This window comes from Corylus avellana, chromosome 1 (assembly GCF_965113065.1).
Source record: "Corylus avellana chromosome 1, dhCorAvel1.hap1.2, whole genome shotgun sequence".
In the NCBI taxonomy this organism is placed as follows: domain Eukaryota; kingdom Viridiplantae; phylum Streptophyta; class Magnoliopsida; order Fagales; family Betulaceae; genus Corylus; species Corylus avellana.
Window position 1 is genome coordinate 630,493 of NC_142490.1, and position 20,652 is coordinate 651,144.

The 20,652-nt window shown below is 36.7% G+C and overlaps 4 protein-coding genes across 6 annotated transcripts; 2 read left to right on the top strand and 2 right to left on the bottom strand.

The window, feature by feature from the left end:
• Nucleotides 1-785: 785 nt before the first annotated feature.
• LOC132171316 (aspartyl protease family protein 1) lies at nucleotides 786-4,092 on the bottom strand. Its single transcript, XM_059582602.2, has 10 exons — nucleotides 3,725-4,092; nucleotides 3,024-3,162; nucleotides 2,389-2,621; nucleotides 2,074-2,298; nucleotides 1,852-1,987; nucleotides 1,685-1,761; nucleotides 1,503-1,599; nucleotides 1,363-1,423; nucleotides 1,211-1,282; nucleotides 786-1,121 (listed from the first exon to the last, which is right to left on the bottom strand). Exons 1-10 carry the CDS (start codon nucleotides 4,042-4,044, stop codon nucleotides 952-954), a joined length of 1,530 nt encoding a protein of 509 aa, XP_059438585.2. The 5' UTR covers nucleotides 4,045-4,092; the 3' UTR covers nucleotides 786-951.
• A 4,370-nt stretch (nucleotides 4,093-8,462) lies between these two features.
• Nucleotides 8,463-10,296, top strand: LOC132171830 (uncharacterized). The gene is made up of 2 exons (XM_059583232.2): nucleotides 8,463-9,050; nucleotides 9,604-10,296. The coding sequence occupies exons 1-2, from the start codon at nucleotides 8,620-8,622 to the stop codon at nucleotides 9,821-9,823; spliced, it is 651 nt and encodes a 216-aa protein (XP_059439215.2). The 5' UTR covers nucleotides 8,463-8,619; the 3' UTR covers nucleotides 9,824-10,296.
• Nucleotides 10,297-10,434: 138 nt separating this feature from the next.
• LOC132172307 (isocitrate dehydrogenase [NAD] regulatory subunit 3, mitochondrial) lies at nucleotides 10,435-14,504 on the bottom strand. 2 transcript variants are annotated; one of them, XM_059583785.2, is made up of 4 exons: nucleotides 13,809-14,504; nucleotides 13,060-13,287; nucleotides 12,392-12,470; nucleotides 10,435-10,922 (listed from the first exon to the last, which is right to left on the bottom strand). In XM_059583785.2, exons 1-4 carry the CDS (start codon nucleotides 14,325-14,327, stop codon nucleotides 10,648-10,650), a joined length of 1,101 nt encoding a protein of 366 aa, XP_059439768.2. In that variant the 5' UTR covers nucleotides 14,328-14,504; the 3' UTR covers nucleotides 10,435-10,647. The 2 variants fall into 2 exon arrangements, with proteins under 2 accessions (XP_059439768.2, XP_059439767.2); XM_059583784.2 differs by having other exon boundaries at nucleotides 13,060-13,299.
• A 1,254-nt stretch (nucleotides 14,505-15,758) lies between these two features.
• Nucleotides 15,759-19,925, top strand: LOC132171974 (Tetratricopeptide repeat (TPR)-like superfamily protein). Of its 2 annotated transcripts, none has more exons than XM_059583394.2 (2): nucleotides 15,759-17,269; nucleotides 17,887-18,109. In XM_059583394.2, the coding sequence occupies exon 1, from the start codon at nucleotides 15,848-15,850 to the stop codon at nucleotides 17,264-17,266; it is 1,419 nt and encodes a 472-aa protein (XP_059439377.2). In that variant the 5' UTR covers nucleotides 15,759-15,847; the 3' UTR covers nucleotides 17,267-17,269; nucleotides 17,887-18,109. The 2 variants fall into 2 exon arrangements, with proteins under 2 accessions (XP_059439377.2, XP_059439376.2); XM_059583393.2 differs by lacking the exon at nucleotides 17,887-18,109 and adding an exon at nucleotides 18,826-19,925 and having other exon boundaries at nucleotides 15,760-17,269.
• Nucleotides 19,926-20,652: the final 727 nt, after the last annotated feature.

A 20,652-nucleotide genomic window follows, 5' to 3' on the forward strand; every position in this document is an offset into this window, starting at 1 on the left:
TCATATTAAAAGCTTCTAAAAATAAGTTAACTTTAAGATTCAATCTTAGTCGTTAATTAAATTACAGCATACAGCATGTAAGCCGAATCCTTAAACTGCTATTAATGATCTTAAGAATTTAATGCGTACTTTAAATATTTATAAGCATTTGACATTATTTTAAATAGATTGAAAGATATTTTTTCAAGTTTGGGAAGAAATACCTGTCCTTGTATATTTGGGAAAATCAACCCGTGATGCTAGGAAAGAGCCACGTTTAGAAAGTAGCCGTTTGGCTTGCCATGTTGAAGTATCATCCAGGTCAAGCTCCAAAATTTATGCATGCCATTAATGTTGAAACTTATTTTAACTTCGAAAAATGTTACGGTTCTTCGTGAGGTTCTAATTATGTTTTTCTGATATTGTTTTCTTAAAAAAATGATAAAGGACCAGTGAGTTAAGTTTTTTTTTCTTTCTTTTAAAAAACAAAGATCAAAGAGGCGATGTCCAATTGTGGTGTAGTTGATATGTTTAAAGAAAAATGATTTGTCGCCTAAAGAACATACTCAAGATTCCTTTGCTCTGCTCATGCTAAAGAAAAATTTGTTAATCCCAAGATTGGAAATTTGTTAATGTCACTCTGCTTTGCTCTGCTCATGCCAACCGAGCAAGATGAAGACAGACGCCCATGCTGGGTGATCAGCAGAGCAAAGCAGACTGCTCCTGCACGTGACCGCACGCGTCCTTCAGAAGATGTGTAATCCCCACATCATCCTGCAACGATTTATGCACCATACCCTTTTCAATTCAAGAAAGTGTTGGAATTTATTGCGCGAGATTTACAATACAGTAAACAGAGTTGAAAAGGAAAGATAAAACACTCTGTTTCCTTTATTAGAAGCACACACTGGTCCACAATGGATGTTTTTACAAATAAAAGCCCCCACCAATACTAAAAACTAAAAAGCATGATCAAAAAAAGGCAAAAAATGAAACAAGAAGCAGTGTGAGTGCGTAGGCAAAAGACTTCAACTTGGGTGAATGACTGCTTCCACTGTTTTTGGTGGGATCGACAACAAGAGTAGGAGAAGTAGAAGGAGAGTGTGATGGAGCTAGAGTGTTCGATTTCTCATCATCATTACCTAAGAACACCAAAGAAATTGTCATGAGAAGAAATAATCTCACACCCAAATTCAATCTTGAAAGAAATACAGGGTGAAACAGCACTCACAGTTTGACTCCTTCCAACCCAATACCATATTCTCGCGATCAAAAACTATGCGATAGCCAGTCATGAAGTTTTCTGGATCAAAATAAATAAATTCGTGACCATCTTGAATTTATAATATAAGAGAAGTTACAGATAAAGTGATAGATACTCACGTCCGATGATGCTTATATCTTCACTCTTGACAATACCCAGACAATACACAACATTTCCTCCCTGGAGACCACAACCTCAAAATTTTAGCATAACTCAAGCAGGAGCAGGAAAATTAAAAACACTATAAGGGAGACCAGACCTCAGTGTCGACAACTTCTATTGGATTAGTGACAAAATATTGGTCTCCACCTTTCATTGTCAGATTCACACTAGGAACTTCATAGACTTGATTTGGACTGTAAATAAAGTGGAAGTCAATAATACCCCAGAGTTGGAAGGGGAAAAAACTAATACAAAATAGGAATTAGATATATGGATAACCTTAATTCATAGCAGTATTCAAAGGGGATTAGGGAGGAATCAGATGAATGCCGCTTGTTTTGCACCTGGGAATTGAACTGCACAATAACATATATGTATTCATATGTTTTATTTATTTATTTATGAAATTCCCAATTAATGATATCATGAAACAATAAAGCACTTACACTCTCAGAAATTAAAGTATAAGCTGGGTCGGTTAGGCTTGTATGCGAAGTACCAGCGTCAAAGATTACATTGAGCCCCAGCTCAGAAGAATTGCTTCCCACAACTATTTGAGTGATGCTGATATTATAAGTTGGACTGATAGTAACAAGTTCCAAAGGGAAAAATCAGTACAAACTTTCCCATCAATATTTTTCAAGATCAATAAGTGACAACTAACTTACTGTGGTTGCTCGACATTGAATGGTGTTTCCTTTTGGTATAAGCTGCCATTATTTCCAAAAGAGATTCTCCCCAACCTATCAGGTCCAAAACACATGGAAAAAGAATTCGAAGCTAGCCCATTTCTTGCTAAGGTGCTAGGAACAGATATATCACCCATACCAAGCCCAAATAGACCGTTTGGTGCAAAACCCTCCAACAAAGCACCAGTCTGGCTCTGACCACAACTGCAACCGAGTAATACGGTTCGATCACAAGGTCTACTTTTCAAAATCAACCATTTATATGACTTACGTAAGTGAAAGATGATAGCCTACCCAAAAGTAATCGAAGTGTCGACGGCCTTTGGCTGATCATCATCTGTAATTAAGTGCAAAACATCCCCCACCAATATCCCAGTAGATGAAGTGCTAACAGAAGGATAGTCAACTTTATAAGGACAATTACTGCTTGGTGAAGGGCATTGATTTTGTGTGCATAACTTGCTGTTGCAGGAAACTATTTCACTTGTTGATGAATTACTAGGGCTGTAGATGTTGAGTAATACCCGCTGGATAAAAAGATTTAAGTAATTCTTAAGACTTGACTAAACTTTCTTTCACCACCAATCCAAAAAACAACTATGAGAAATACTATTTAATAGATTGATTTACAACTAATTTACAATTATGTTGGTTTGATAATAAAAATTATTATTATTATTTTTTTTTATTACAAACACTAACATTTGGCGCGGTCGGTGGGAAATATCATTATTCATCAACTAAAACAACTAATTACTTGGAAAACATAAGTCCAGCCTAAAAATAAAGATTATATAGATCAGTTTTTAAGCATGATTGCAATACTATAATTCTGCATAGCAGTTTAAGCAACAATATGATTTAAAGAACCATGGTTCCAAGAAGATAAATAAATAAACAAATATTAAAATCCAAATTTAATAACATACCTGTCCAGACGAGAGCAAGCTACCAATGCAACCACCTTCCTTACAATCACATGGTAGCCAGAACAAATCACTGCGTGTGTCCAATGCCACGAAAAAAGATAAACTTGGTGTCCCCACTGAAATATTGGCATAATACAAACTGAAACACGAAGAAAATAAGAAGAAATTGTTAGTAGAGAAGTGATCACATGAAGAAGAACCCAATAAAACCTTCATCCCCTGTTTGTTCAGCAAGAAAATTGAGGGAAATTCCAAAAAAATTTCATTGAAGAACACGCTCCGAGAATATATTTTGTTAAATTACTACTTATTATAAAATCTTAAGTTTATAAAAAGAGATAAATTTAATCAATATTTTAATATATTTTTTATCTTCAATAACCAACATGGAAAAAACGCCATAGAAGTACACGTTACTAAAATAAAAGACAGAATCCGCTAAAAAAGACGACAAGAGAAATAAACACTTTAATTAAGAGCTTAATAATGGTTAATAAACTCAAAAGTATTGATTAAATGATTAAATTTATGTCAGTCGACTAATAACAACAAAAGTAAATAGAAAAACTTTTATCTCCTTTTCTTTCCTCCCGTTTCTCAGCAACCAAACAGTCATCATCTTAATCTTCAAAAACCCACCTAAAAATCCGAAAAAAAAAAAAAAAAAAAAGAACTCGGGGATGGGCTTAAAAGGGTCGTACTGTCCCAAAGAGGCGGAGAGATAGGTGTCGTTTCCACTAGAGAAAGTGAGCGGCGACGACTGGTTGTTGTTGGCGGCAAGGTGGCGGCCCCGAATTATGCGGTCTCGGTGTGCCATAGCGACGTAGTATTCTATACTCCCTTTCTCTGGGAGCCCCTCGACGCCCAGAATTGCCTTGACCGGGTCGGAGTACCGGTGGTGGATGTCAAAGCTGAGCTGCAACCCGAACCCGTAACTGCTCCGGGAAGCGAAAGGCAACATCAAAACGAAAAATATGAAGGAAGAGTAGTATGTAGAAGGAATAGTAGGAGGCCAGGCCATAGCTCAGAATAGAAGGTGTTGTTGCAGAGAGTGTACGTGTGTCTATGAGGTCTGATCATCTCTGGGTGAAGTCAATTTAAGCAGGATAATTGAAAGGGTTGACGAGCGTGAAATGGGTGGAGGAGACTTAGGAAGTTGGCGCGTTCAATACGCGGTTTGAAGAATTTTCAAATACCCTCATAATTCTTCTTAATACTGCTAAAACGAAATTTCCAAATGGTCATATATAAAGTTTGAACTCCCATAGAAATAAGTAAACTGAATACTCTCTCAAATTTATGACACTTGCTCTTATATTGTGATATAGGAAATGATTGATGTATGTATTTAAATTATATTATTAACCTTTCTCTTAACGTATAGGCTTAATCTCCTCATAAATAAGTGAGGTTCAATATATAAAATATTTTAATTAAATGAATGGTAAGTAAAATTACTCCTTAAATAAGAGTACCCACATGAAAAAATTATATTTTAACACAAAGTTAGTTCTTTGACTTCTCTCAACATCTGATGGACCTGACAGAACCGGTCACCAAAATAAGAGCACCCCCACAAAAAAGTAGAAGGCTTACGAAAGTCTCATTCTGCTAAACAAATGTTTAGTTAAATCATCGTATTTTTCTATTTTAACTATTTATTTTTTTAAAATACCTGCATTGACTTTGCATTTTAACCGGGCCGCATGGAAATGACATTTTCGTACGTAGTACACCTGGTAATGTGGATTTATGTTGCATGCCTTTGGGGTGGGGGCGTCAATAGTGGTGCTGTTTTTGTGTAATTTGTAGGTTGTTGAATGTTTGAGTTTGTGTGTTTGCATTTTGGTCTATAGAAGGCCACAACCAAGAAGAGCACACTTTGACGTTTTCAAAGTCTTCACGAGTCAAGACAGTGACGAGACACGATTCGTCAATAACTCTGTCATCACTCTTGATCTTTCTTTGTTTTTTTTTTTTTTTTTTTTTTTTTGGTAATTACACTCTTGACTCTTGACTCTTGAAGATTTGTTTTTGGTCTTCCAAATTGCCCCAAGCGGGGAAGCTTCGGAAAGTAAGACCGAAACAAACAATAAATAAATACAATATTTTGGTACCTATTTTTTTAGAGGGTGTTTGGCAAACAACAACAGCCCCCATGACACTCTTCATAGTTTAAAAAATTAAAAATAAAAATAAAAATAATTGGTATAGGAAAATAAAAAAGTGGTATTATAAAGTAAATTTTTTTTTTTTGTTTTGTAGTGATTTTTTTATTTGAATAGTAATAAAAAATAAATAATATAATATAAGAGCATCTCTAACAATGTAGCTAAAATGGAGATATTAGCTACATTTAGTTATTGTTGACATTTTTTTTGTTCCAACAGAATAGCTTCATATTAGCTATTATACCTTAACTGCTACAGTGAATAACAATTTGTAGCTATTCATTGTAACACACTATATTGAATATAATATTATTTAATATTATTTCTCTCTTCTTTTTTCTCTCTCATCTCTCTCACTCGATATTCCTCTTCCTCACCGAGGCATTCATGGTTTTTTGAACAAACACACCCAACAACCCCTTATCTCATATTTCCTTCTAGTGTCAAATCATTTTTCCACACCTACACCCCATGAGACTGACCCAATTCCTCAAGACCAAGTTAACCACACCTAAAATCATCCAAAATCCAAATAGAACATTTCTCAATATGAGCACCAGAACCCACCATAAGCTGACCATATCAAATCCTTTTTTCTTCTAGTATCAAATCCTTCTTATGTGGTAGCGTTGTTTAAGCTCCCAAATTTTAAGTTTCTTGGGTTGTGGTGGTGTGGAGGGAGTGAGAGGAGAGGGAAGAGATAATTGCAGAGGTAGGCCATGGGGGGTTTGGATTGAGTCAAAGGGAGAGAGTGTGAGAGAGAGAAAAATAAAAAATAAAAAAGATTAAATAATAATATTTAAAGAAAAGTAGATAATAGAATAAAGAAGCTGTTGGAGTTTATACAGAAAAATGAGTAAGTAAAATAGAGAATAATGCTTTTTAACTAGGTAAAATACTTAATGCTACTAGAGATGCTCTAAAAAGTGAATAATGTGATATAAAAATGAGACTGTTTTGATGTTGATTTAAAAATAAAAAATAAAAAAATGAAGTGAATAGTGTGGTGGAATGTGTGTAGTTTAACAAACAAGGCCTTAGTAAAAAATTAAATACTTACAACATTTATTTATTAACGAGAGTGGTTCTACTTCTCGGTCTAAATACACTGCTAAATAAATTCTCTTATGTTTCTCTATATTAATTAAATATCCTTGAGGAGAGACGAGAAAGGCCCTACATTTTTTTTAAGTTTACAATAAGTCATCGGATAGCATTGTGCATATTATCTTTCAAATAAGAACCAATTCTTAAAATTATGAAGAATTTAAGGCTAAATTAAAAGGCATTAAAATTATCTTCACTGAGGGGGTTGTATTGTTTCCCTGCATCATCATCAAGATTATCCGTATCATACAAGATTCATAACAAATTCCAAATAATCATTTTTCTGCGACACGTGTATCCACTTTCAAATTCAGACAATCCACTTTCAAATTGGGCGATCAACGGTCATTCATGATTTATCAACAAAACAGTACTCCTGCTACGTAAAGTTTTACCAGCATTTTGGACGGTGTCGATTCATTGCATGTGCGAATAGCCTGGCCCACCACCCAACTCTCTGCAAATGTAGGTCCACCACCCGTTGAGGTAGACAAAAACAAATGAAAACGTACGGTGTCTGATTCACATGCCCTAATCAAACATCTTTTGTCTTTTGTAATTTTATTCAATGAATAATGTAATTGGCAAAAGCAAATCATCATTGACAATGCTTAATTTAGAACACCCCACGTTAAAAATTACATTTTTATTTTATAATTATCTTACTGTTTGATACGGTAAGGATTGGTTAATACTATTATATCAACATAATAGGTTAATGTTGTCATATCAATGGCCAAAGCTTTTTCTTCTCTTTTTTTTTTTGAAAACAAAATGTAAGTCCTGTATGCATGGTTGGTAAAATTCAGGGATATAACTCATATTCTCTTTTCATTATTTATATATTTATTTGAAAATTAAAAAAAATTGGTCTTTGAATTTTAATGTGTTTTAAAATTATAATTTAGTTTTTTTTTTTAAAAAAAAATAAAATAAAAAAAATTACTAAGTAAGTTTTAATTTTAAAATTCATTCCCTCTTAACTTTTCCATTCAAAATGACGACGTAAATCAATCAGTCATAAGTCACCCCTTGATGAGGTGGTTGGAGACGGGGGTTGCACTCATGAGGTGGGTGGAGACTATCCTTTCATTCCTTTATGGGATAAAAGTATAATTGAAATTTCATGCAAATTGTAAGTATATCTTTTTCCTTTAATAAACAGTTTTTACGGTTTACTTGATTTGTAATTAATTCCTTATGACATTAAAATGAACTCAAAAGTTCATGAGATATGCACCAAAAAAAAAAAAAAAAAAATCCATACAGTCAAATTTTGTCCAATAACTTAAGGAAAAAATGCAAAATCAGTCATTGTGGTTTACTTGATTTACAATTAACTCATTGTAGTATCAAAATGAACTCAAGGGTCCCTAAGGTATGCCAAAAAAATAATTTAGTTTCTACGGTCGAATTTCATTCACTGACTTAACAGATTATGATAACATGAAACGTTATAACCAATAAAATTGTGATACTTGTCATATTTAAGTCAGTGTCACACTAATAGAATCTGTTAGATTAGTGGACATAATTTGACTGTAGGGACTAAATTATTTTTTTGGCATACTTCGGGGACCTTTGTGTTCATTTTGATACCACAAGGACTCATTTTTCATTTTTCCCATAACTTAATAAGTTTTGATAGTGTGATACATCGATGCCAATAAAATTGTGACACATGTTCTATTTAAGTTAATGACGCATTAACGAAATCTATTAAATCAGTGCACCAAATTCGATTATAAGGGCTAAATTTTTATTTATTTTTTATTTTTGCATATCTTAGATATCTATAAGTTCATTTTAATATCATAGAAAATTAATTATAAATCAGATAAATTATAAGGACTGATTTTGTAATTTTTAATTTCCTTCTCTTAAAAAAGTGATTGCAAGTTACTTGATAAGTACTAGCTACCTTAGCCAAAAACTCGATAAATAATTTGGACGAAAAGATTAATAAAGGAAATGATTTTTAAGATGATTAAAAGTAACCTAAGTAATGATTTTTATTTTCAAATCTAAGTTTATATTTTATATAAAAGTGTACGTCGAAAATTTCCAAAATTTTCCGTGTTTTTTTATGACGAATACGACACTTTATGGTCTGCTTTCTGTGTCCTTAGAAGAGTCCAGTGGGCTTTTCTTCTTCATCTTGCTTTGGCATCAGTCCTCTCCTCTGTTCTCTCTCTTTCCAGGTTCTAACCCATTTCCGTCTCTAGTTCTCACACCCAGAAACTCCAGCCTTCTCAGAAATTTCTTCCTCGTAGATAGTCACAAAATACCCTTTTGCTGCTCCTCTTTGTAGGGTATCAATGGCCAAAAGATCTCTCAAGAAAGGAGAAGAATATGAAGAACTGGAACAAGAAGATAATGACCATTATGATGATCATGACGATGAAGACGATGAGGAAGGGGAAGAAGAAGAAGAAGAAGAAGAAGAAGAAGGAGAAGAAGAAGAAGCGCAGGAACTAGAATATAGAAGGAAGAAGGTGATGATAAGGGTAGTCTCAGCTGGGCAGAGATTAAGTACTCTGTCGCCCTTTGTAAATTGTAGTAGTAGTAGTAGTATTGATAACAATATTAGTAGCATTGGCTCATTACGTTGCCAGGCTGATGAATGTGGTGTGGAATTGATAATGGCGAAGGCATATCACAAGCGCCATAAGGTTTGCGAGCGCCACGCCAAGGCTGCTGTGGTTTTGGTCAGCGGCCTTCGCCAGAGGTTTTGCCAGCAGTGTAGCAAGTATTGAACTTTTCCCTCCTTTTTATGTTGCAAAAGCTTCTCTGATTTTGTGGTGCAAATGGGTGCTTGTGATTTTTCTGCTTCTGTCGAGTTATTGATTGCAAGTGGATTAATTGGGTGTTCTTTTTTTGGCCCATTATGTGTTCGATTGTTTTCTTTCTGCGCCTTTTTCCTTACTGGGAACATTTTGACCAATTTCACATAATACTGTGGTTAGTTGAATTTAGTATATCTGCAACGGTAACATAACTGGAGTGTAGCTGATATGTTTCATGTCATTTTATGGCATCTGTTCTGCAATTGAAGAATTCCTGCTACCTTTATTTCTTGAGGCTGGTATTTCTGTAGATTGCAGCAGTAGTGTTCATTTGGATTTACAATTTGTTTCCTCAGTTAATTGCCGTAGTATTTCTGCTCTCCATGCCATGGTAATTTTGTAGAAATTTGAATCATAACTTCTGTTTCCTTCATATGCCAGAATAGAAGCATCCATGTTTGACTTTCCTATTGTTTCTGTATAAGTATTTGGTTGGGGTCTGAATGTGTGGTGCAGGTTTCATGAGATTCCACAGTTTGATGGCAACAAAAAGAGTTGTCGGGAAAAGTTAGCCGGTCATAATGAGCGTCGGAGAAAGACCCATACAGAACTTCAGGCAGCGGATGAACAGAAGCCACCAGAGTCCAGAATGAATGGCAGCTTGCTGAAAGCCATGAGGTATTCGGATTATGGTAAAATGAGTTTTCAAGGGAGCCCAAATATGAAGCATTCTTGAAGTAAATGACTGTAAGTTGTTCTCCAACTCTGTTTTGATATATATATCACTCATTTCTGATGCATTCTCTTTGATCGGCAGCCTGCTTGTTTTATGCCTGACACAATTTAGTGATCATTATAGCTCTAGTTGTAGCTTAGCAGTATGTATTTTGAGCCTAGGATTGAAGTTAAGATTTAGTAGTATAGGATAATTTATTTTGTTATTGACTCCTGTACAGAGAAGTTAAGGTTTAGTAGCATAGGATAATTTATTCTGTTATCGACTCTATCTATAGTCAAGTTGGTTCTTTTTTTTCCATGAATGAAAGAATTCATTTATCTAAGGAATCAAGTTAACTTTCTTTCAACTCGTATTCCATAGAGCAAGAGGCTTTCTCACTATTTGTCTGGCCGTAAAACCTACTAAAATCTTTGCATCATCATTCAGGGTCGGAGTCAGAGGGGAGCAATGGCCTCCGGTTATGAAATTTTCCCATTAAATACATAAATGATACCATGAGGATTTCTAGAACCATGATTAACATCCACTTTTAGATAATACCACACTCAACCAATAATGATAGTTGTTGCATTAGAATACAATGAGGATCTCATCAGTCATCACAGTCGAGAGCAAAGTATATGATCACTTTACTGCATTTACCAAAGAAGAAACATTTTCCATCTTTGAATTGTTATTATTTAGACCAAAAAAGCCATTTCAATGGTGGTCAGCGGAAAATGTGTTTATGAAGATGGGAAAAAAATGAATACAGGAGGTAAGAACTCCACGGTAAACCACAAAATTGTTTAGGTCGGTGGTGGGAATGAATATGTTCTGGGTCAGTCTAGAGCTGCTAGAACTGCATCAACGACTTCTTGAGTTGTGCTGTGTCCACCAAGGTCTCTTGTCCGGTACTTGCCCTCTTTTATCACTTGCTTCACAGCAGTCTCTAATCGATCAGCAAATGAAGGAAACTGGAGATGTCTGAGCATCATGGCAGATGAGAGAAGCAGGGCTACTGGGTTGGCTTTCTTTTGTTCCAATAGCTTCTCATTGCCCACGTTCCCTGCCGAAGCACCTTGCTCAAATATAGCATGATCAGCCCCGACATTGCCTGCAACATCACCCATGCGTGGATCAAAAGCAGCAAAATTATATTCAAACACATGGTTACGTTTTCTTACTTTCTTTTTTGGGTTACTGGGAGAGAGTTATTCTCAGCACTACACCAAATATAATTAGGGCTTTATTTTTTACACAAGCGAACCTAACACAAAATTACAGTTGGAGTTGAGAGGTTTAACCCGTTTAATTAAATTGGTTAGATTATAATTGACCTATATAGTCTATTATTCTTATGTTTCGACACGAGCCGAACCTGACACGTGAGGGGGGCTGGGGGATACGAATACAGAAAAATTCATCTTTTAATGCACATGCAAACAGACTAAACATTCACATACTAGAGTTTAAAGAAAATAGGCAACCAAAAACTTCTTTTCTCTGCTAAAGTAAGGCCTAACATAGAGTATTCAGAGGACAAAAAGTGAAATATAGGTAATGAATTCATCTTGAAAAGAAAAATTGATTTTGAACATACCTAGCAAAACTTTAATGAGATGGCCAGTATATTTCTAAGAAACTAGCAAGAATGAGTGTATTTATGCATATGAGGAGTGCTGGAGGCTTGGGGGATGTCTAACGTAAGAGCCGTGTGAGCTTGACTTCTTAGCCTTGAAGTTTTAGCAACAAAAGTTGCGCCTAGGAATTTTCTCAAGACTCACCCCAAGCTCCCTTCACATAACTTTCCTATGGCAGTTTGCTGGACGAAGCATCATAAGCACAATAATTGCCTTCTAGCAAAAACCCCAACTAAATTATAAGTTTGCTGAAACTCAGAATCAACATAAATACAGAATGTCTCCCTTTGTCACACCATATGTACCGCCCAGGCAACAGTTATTTAAACCTTCAGCTTTACTTTAGTCCAACCATGCACTAGAAACTTATGTAATTAGATATGATTATTATTACCTTCGAATTTAATCAGCATCTCCAGGATCCTTGTCCAATTCCTATGTTATATCCTAACTAGTATCAATAATTTAAACCCCTCATGCTGCACTCTAGTGTAGTTGTCCACATTCTCAATCTTACACACATGGTGACTCTCCAATTCTAATTTGATCAAGATTAGCTCTCATGCAACTGAAACAGAAGTTGTCTTTCACACTAATCTGTAACCAATCTAATCAATGATATTTTGCTGTGTTGCAAAAGAAGTCATGCATCATGGCTAAAGACGGCATAATGATTTCTTAGGCTGCAGAAAAGGTTTTATTACCTATATGCAAGCAATGGTGTTCCACCTAGCTTGGAGAGCTAGACAAGGGTATGTAGACACAAATGGAATAATATGGTGCCGTAGTTTGACTCCTTTCTTTATACAACCATTTGTTCACAAACACACGCCGGCATGTACACACAAGGACACACACACACACAGACTCCTGGCATGACTCCTGGGCAAGTTGCAACGTATGGGAATATGAGCTCTGAAATTTAAAAAATATGTGGACCTACCTCCCGGCATGACTCCTGTGCCACCAGCAATACCAGCTGCTGTATTTGCAACTAGATTACCATAAAGATTTGGTGTCACCTACAAAATGTAAACCCGCCTGCATCATCTATTTTTGTTATTTGATAAAATATAGTAGGAGGAGAACACAAAGAGTAAAGATAAATCAGAACAGTTGCAGAAAAATTTATCACTTTAGCACTTAAGCTCCTGCTGCATTAATTTTTCTCATATGATTACTTGATTAAAAAAAAAACAAAAGGTTTATAATCTCTAATTATCTCATTCTAACGTTGATTACTCTCCATTACTAAAGCCCTCCAGTAAGACATTTTGCTAACCTACAGCAAATAAGAGCTGATGTAGCTCATAATATTCCATTAATATTACTAACATAAACTACACAGAATGTAGCCAAGTACTACTAATATTTTTTTCTTATGGCATGGAACCTCACCAAGGCAGACCTACGGGACCCACCCCAGGGAGTAAACCCCGGATACAGGATCCCACCCCAGGTAATTCAGAAAACTCCTAGTCGGAATCAAACCCTAGATGTCGAGTCTCTGTGTCATTCCAAACCTGCCCTTTGACCACTAGACTACACCTGACGGGTAGCCAAGCATTTCTAGTATAAACCATGGTATTGTTTGAACATAGATTCACATACCATGACATCAAATTGCTCAGGCCTGGAAACAAGTTGCATGCAGCAGTTGTCCACAATAATCTCATTGTACTGGATCCCAGGATATTTTGTCGCAACCTCTCGACAAGATTCTAAGAACAGACCATCTGCAAGCTTCATAATGTTAGCTTTGTGCACAGCAGTCACCTTCTTCCTGTTATTCAAGTAAGAATACTCGAATGCATACTTTGCAATCCGCTCCGAACAGAACTTTGTTATCACCTACCCAAAACATTAGTATGAGGCACAAACAAACATATTCATGAAAAATCACAAAAAGTAACAAAGATTTAGTTGCCCTAATACGCGAGGCGGATACCAATAAAATCACAACGATGAAAATAAAAGAAACAAACCGAACCATCCTCTAGAGTTTTTAGGGTAAATTCACAGTGAAATGATTCAGATTTTTTCATCTCAAACATATTTATTGAAAATTTAAAGTTTTTTTTTTTTTTTTGAAATGATTCAGAATTTTTCATCACAAACATATTTATAAAAAATTTAAAGGTTTTTTTTTAAAAATAAAAAATAAAAATCACACCGACCTAAATTACCTAATACAATGCAGATACCAATCAAAATCACAAAGATTAAATCGAAAGAAACAAACAGAGACATCCTTGTCCGGATTTTCAAGAGTTCTAACCATTATTTTCATTCAATCGATTCACGGTTTTTATATATATACAATTCAGCAACACACAATGAATTAAAGAATAGTTTTCCACCTTGAGGCTTTCGACGACGCCGGGAACGACCTCGTGCTCCAGGCCGGAATACTCGCCCTCGGTGTTCTCTCTAATGACGACGATATCGACGTTTTCGTGGCGGGTGGGGAGGCCCGGGAGGTTGAAGCAGTTGACGAGCGAGGCGTAGAGGTCGAGCTCCTTCCTGAGCTGCACGTTGAGCGAGCTCACGCCGCCGCCCATGGGCGTGACCAGCCCGCCCTTCAGGCACACCTTGTTCTTCTTGATCGACTCGATCACCTCCTCGGGGACCCTCTTCATGTCCCCGCGCACCTCGTACCGCTCGAAGTACACCGGCGCGTGCATCGCCTCCATCACCTGCTCCACTGCACCGGTCACCAGTGGTCCGATCCCGTCCCCCGGGATCAATGTTACGGGGCGTGGAGCGCCGTCGCCCGGCCGGGGCATGTACGTCACGGACCGGGTTGGGTTGACGCATGTGGCGGGGACTGGCGGTTTCGAGAGGAGTTGCTTTAGAACGGGTATGGCTTTTCTCGCCATCGAGATTCTGGGATTGGATCGCGTCGGGTTTAGGGTTTAGGGTTTGCGGATGAAGAGGGCTGCGTAAGAAAAACGACGCAGAGGAACAAAAAGAGAAGGAGGAGGATGACGGTGGAGGAATAGTCAGATCTTTCGTGTCGGAATTTCATTGGTGAAAACGGTCCAATTGTTGACCTTCTTTTCCGTCAATGTTTTTTTTTTTTAAAAAAAAAAAACAACAAAAATGTAAAATGTTCTTCTAATATTTCTAATATTTTCATGATATTAAGTAATTGACCTTATTTATCTCTTATGATTTTCAGAAAATAATATCTACCAGGGATAGGAGAACATAGATAAAAAAGAACAATAAATAATTATTTAATTAAAGAAATATTTGATTTTCATTCTTTGCATATCTTTTGTATCATGGTATGTACAAAGGATGTGCAAATTACTATTGAATATATAGGACCTACAATTTCACATATTCAATGGTGAACAATATTTGGTTTTCATCTTTTGCCTATCTCTTGTCTATTTTGTATAAGACGAAGCAAATCTGTCATTGAATATGTGATGATGGATTTACAAAAAAAAATGGACAAGAGATGTGTAAGAGAATGATATCAAACGCATTTCTTTAATGATAAAAAATATATGAATAAAATAAAATATAAGAAAATTATACCAAACACATCTCAATTAATTATTTATTAAAGTGTCATGTATAATTGTAAATACTCATGTCACATACTCGAGTGCCCTTAGAAGCCCACGAAGGAGTATCCTTGGAAAGGCCCACGAAGGAGAATCCAACAAGCAATAAATAAGTCCAAGATCACGCAAACTAGCCCCCAAAATCACAATATTTTATTTGTTTGTTTGTTTGTATAAGTGTTTCTTATTTATAGCATTCATCTTTACATTGTGTCTCCCAAAAAAGCTCTATTTTCAATCACAAACACATGTTAAAAAATCCATCCATTTGCAACTTGGTAGCTCAGTTGGATTTAGGGAGCGGAAATTCCCGAGCTTCTAACCACTAACTCGTTGTTGACATGATTTCAACTTGTGTAATCGGCTTTTGATGACAAGCGAAGGCGTGGTTAAATGTGATTTATCGTTTTCGATAGAAGTCAAAGGGACGGCAAAGTATTAGGTGAGATTAAACTTTATAAAATTTAAATTAATAAATCTTTTTAAAATAATAATACATACGTGACTAAAACTTTTCACGAATCGTTATAAAGCTCCGGTTAGTCTGACCGGAGCCCCTAAGCTCCACCATTATGGGGTTAAATGGGTTACATAAAATGTAAAGCCCAAACGATTCGACTCATGAAAAGGGAAGAAAACATGAAACATGTCAAATGGGCTACTGCATATGATGACAAACATCCCTGAACGAGACGAAATGCAAAGCCCATTAAGCTGACACTTGTACATGAATCTCTTTGAAACTCATCTCAAACCCTGCCAAAACCCTAGGAAACTCTGAGCAGCACAGAGCTGAAGCAGCCAAGCAGAGGAAGAAGAAAATGGGAAAGTTCCCACCGTCAATGCGTTCAGCAATCTCAACTACGCTCATGAAAAACCAATCTTCTGTTATTCCTGCAAAGTCCCCACCCCCGCTTCCAAAACCCCATCACTTTCCCAAGAAACCCACCAAGAAAACAACCCCATCCCAACTTTCCGGGAAGACCCAAGACTCCTCCTCCTCTCCCCCACCGTTCCTTTTCAAATCCCCAAACCTCTCAGATGCCAAGAAGCTCATCGACTCCGTTATCTCCTCCACTACCGCCAAAGGCCCACTCGACCTTCGCTTCCACAACTCTCTCCTCCAATCCTACGCCTCCATCTCCACCGTCAACGATTCCATCTCGCTCCTCCGCCACATGATCAAGTCCCACCCTTCCTTCTCCCCCGAACGATCCACCTACCTCATCCTACTCTCCCAGTCCTGCAAAGCACCCGACTCCACTCTCGCCTCTGTTCACCAGACCCTCAATCTTATGCTCACCAATGGGTTTGAACCCGATAAGGTCGCCACAGATATTGCGGTCCGGTCGCTCTGCTTGGCGGGTCGAATTGAGCATGCTATCGAATTGGTAAAAGAATTATCTTCAAAACACACTAAGCCTGATACTTATACGTATAATTTTCTTGTTAAGCATCTCTGTAAGTCCAGGGCTTTGAGTACGGTCTATAGTTTTATAGATGATATGCGAAATTCTTTTGGTTTGAAGCCTGATCTTGTTACTTATACAATATTGATTGATAATGTGTGTAATACAAAGAATCTCCGTGAGGCAATGAGGTTGGTGGACGTGCTTAATGAGGAGGGGTTTAAGCCTGATTGCTTTGTTTACAATACAATTATGAAGGGTTATTGTATGTTAAGTAGAGGGAGTGAAGCAATTGGGGTTTATAATAAAATGAAGGAGGAAGGTGTGGAGCCAGATCTTGTTACATATAACACTTTGATTTTTGGGTTGTCGAAGGCCGGACGGGTTAAGGAAGCCAGGAAGCTTCTGGGTATTATGGCGGAGAAGGGTCATTTCCCAGATGCTATTACATACACTTCGTTGATGAATGGGATGTGTCGGGAGGGGAATGCTTTGGGCGCATTGGTGTTGTTGGAGGAGATGGAAGCAAAGGGGTGTAGTCCTAATTCTTGCACTTACAATACGCTGCTTCATGGATTGTGTAAGTCTAGACTTATGGAAAAAGCGATTGAGCTGTATGGGGTGATGAAATCAGGGAATATGAAGCTTGAGACGGCAGCCTATGCTACCTTTGTGAGGGCATTTTGTAGGGAAGGGAGGGTAGCAGAAGCTTATGAAGTGTTTGATTATGCGGTTGAGAGTAAGAGTTTAACGGACGTTGCTGCTTACACAACATTGGAAAGTTCGCTTAAATGGCTGAAGAAAGCTAAGGAACAAGGCCATGCCATCTAACTGGTATGCTTTTCAATTACTGTAAAAAAATTTTCATTAATTTGTTGTGAGAAGGATTTGGGTTTGAATGAGATACCGTAGCTATGATATTGAACAAATGATTTATGATCAATATATGCATTGGTTTAAATGGAAATCTAATTAATATATGATGGGATCCTTTTTGTGATTGCTACCATCCAAGGATATAAGTTTTTGATTTTAGATGTATGAAATTAACTCAGAATACCTATTCTTGAAGGAGGTAATATGCGCACTAATCTCAACTACCATCCAATCTCTATATCAACTCAGTTGTCTTTAAGTTTTCCAATCACCAACAAGTTATATAAGACTTATAGACAACTGAGTTTATCAAGAGATTGGATGGTGGTTGAGAGTAGTACGCATATTACCTCATTATGAGTATAAGTATTCTGAGTGAAACAATTCCTCATTATTAGTCAACCCGTGTGGTGGAGCACTTTGCATGGTGTCCTGGGGATCTAGTCAGGGACACCTCAGTTATCCAAAAATAATTATGATTGATTGAAAGGTTGGTTGCCATCTCTTTATCTTAAATGCAATTCCTCATTATTAGGTGATCAATATAGCATGCTAATTTTTGTTTCCTTATATAGAAAGTGTTTCTTGGCTTTTGATAAAAGGTGCTTAAAGTTCTCTATTCAACACAAGCATTGACTGGGCGAGGATACACAACTTGCTGTCAACTTGTTTGTTTCTAATTACTGTAAACAATCTGTATCATTTGTGCCACCTAGTAACTTTGTGATGATATTTTGTAATGGTCATTTATTCTCTTTTATAATAATGGAGGTAAGGTGGATAAACATTTTGATATTAGATTCCATGTTATTGTGAAGTTTATGACTCCACATTATGATAAAAACCTCAATAAGATGACTTATTAGACATCACAATGATTTTGCTCCCTTTGCCCTGAGCCCGTTGATGTTAAAATTTGACAAAGTGACACCAATATTTATTGATGCATGTTGTCCTTTTCCACACTTTTAATCATGATAACTACCTGGTTTTTGGCTACTTGTACGTCCATAAAAAGGCTAGATTTGTTAATTTATTTTTTACTATTGTTCTACAAATAAAGTTGTTGCATTTGTTTCTTTTCCCGAAGGCATAATCATACTTCCATCTTTCCTGTCTTAGTAACCAAAATCAAAATGATGTATCATTTTTTTAAAATAAAATGATCCCATGGTTATGGTAAGCGACATTTGTCAACTTGGGCTTACTGTGCCACTAGGCACTAATCCATGTAGAATTGCTGATTATGGCTTTATTCTTATCCACTTTTGATTCATAATATTTCTTTGTTAAACTTTGGAAACAAAATGATCTCCATAGCTCTATACTTCACTCGTTATATATATGGCTATCTTATCTCATTTATCCACTTTTGATTCATAATATTTCTTTGTTAAACTTTGGAAATAAAATGATCTCCATAGCTCTATACTTCACTCGTTATATATATGGCTATCTTATCTCATTTATCTTCTGCTGCAAATATTGCTGTGGCATGTTTCTCTTCCTGGAAGGTCTTGACAGAAGTGACATAATCCTCTCATTCCTGGCCACGAGCTCTCTTGTGCTGAGGTTGTTGTAGGTTCTGTTGTTGACTTGAGTCGTCAGTGAGCATTTCTTGTCTAAAGAAGAAGACTGCATGTGTGTGTTACATCACTATTGTTGGTGCACAAGGGCTTGCAGCAGTTTCAGTCAAATTGCCAGCGGTTGCAACAAAATGCCCTGATTGGATGGTCCTGAGGTTGAAGTGGTTGTTCAAGAAATCTATAGTTACTATCCCTGGTGCACGAAAGGCTTGCAGCAGTATGGTTGAATGAATTGAGAGAGCAATATCGCCAGCTCAAGTAGGTAGAGTCAGGTGAAACATCAGCTGATGGTATTCTTATTTTTTATCGTGTGGCTTTAGTATACCACAGTATAAGCTCATTTTTGCTGATTAGCTAATCTGAGGGCATACTATTTCTTGTCACCTTGATATGTGGTTTTTAGGTGGTAAAGATGTTGTTTCTAGTCTGATTAGTCATGAAGCACATGCGTCTATATGTTAGGTTAGAAACTTTCCCAGAAATACTTTTCTCCTAAAGAGCCCAAGCGACCTTCTTTATGTACCTCTTTGTAGGATATCAATGGACAAAAGATCCTTCAAGTTAGGGTATTTCTAGGAAGAAGAATATAAAGAATAGGGGTCAGAAGATCCTGAACATTATGATGATCATGATAATGACAATGATGACGAGGGTGATAAAGAAGAAGAAGAGGAAGAGGAGGAGGATCTAGAATATAGAAGGAAGAAGGTTATAATGAGGATAGTCTCAGCTGGGCAGAGAATCAGTGCTTTGGGACCCATCTTGAAATTGTATTAGTATTATTAGTAGCATTGGCTCATTATGTTGCTAAGCTGATGAATGTTGTATGGACTTGAGACTGGTGAAGATATATCACAAGCACCATAAGGCTTGCGAGTGGCAAGCCAAGGTACTGTCGTTTTAGTCAGCAGTGTTTGTGTGTGTGTGTGTGTGTTAAGAGCTTGTGGTTTTGTAATGCAAATGGGTGTTTGTGAATTTTCTTCTTTGTCGATTGTTATGGATTGCAGTGAATTGGGTGTTCTCTTTTAGCCGATTATGTTTTCTGGAGTTTAATTTAAAGTGACTATTCTGGTTTGTGATTTTTGACTTACGAGGGACAAAAAGGACTTCTTCCATGTTAATAGCACAGAAGAGCTTGTTGGTGAGAGGAGAATGACTTTCTCCAGCCAATTGTACAGCTCTGCAGGCCCAACTAGAACAGTTTTTGCAGTCACAGCTCGGAAAGGAACTGTTGTTGAAACTGACGAAATTTGGCAGTATTTTATGGTGTTTACATGTTTCTAGTCATAAGAGAGCTCGGGTGTGTCCTAGAGGGCAATCTGATTGACCTAACAGGCTGATGCGCACCAGGCAATTCGGTTGAGGCTGCCATATTTAGTGTTTTCTTCTTATGCTGAAAATCACTATCAAGTACACAAGTGATGCTTGAAGGACTATCATTCTTGAATCTCTATTTAGAAGACGAGAAATGCTATATATTTCAATTTTTTTTTAAAAAAAAGTTGGTTCTCAAATGATGTGTTGACATCCTATGAGTTAGTGACACACTTCCCAAAATAATAAATTTCATGAGATGATGACACATCATTTGGAAACTAATTTTTTAGAGGAAAATTTAGGATGTGTAGCACTCTTCTTCATAGAATCGTAGTCCAAAGAAGACTGAAATAAAAAAGGCAAGACCAAAAAAGAGCCTAAGCCTTGGTTAAAATTTAATATTACTGTATTTAACAGGGTAAATAATGCCATATTATT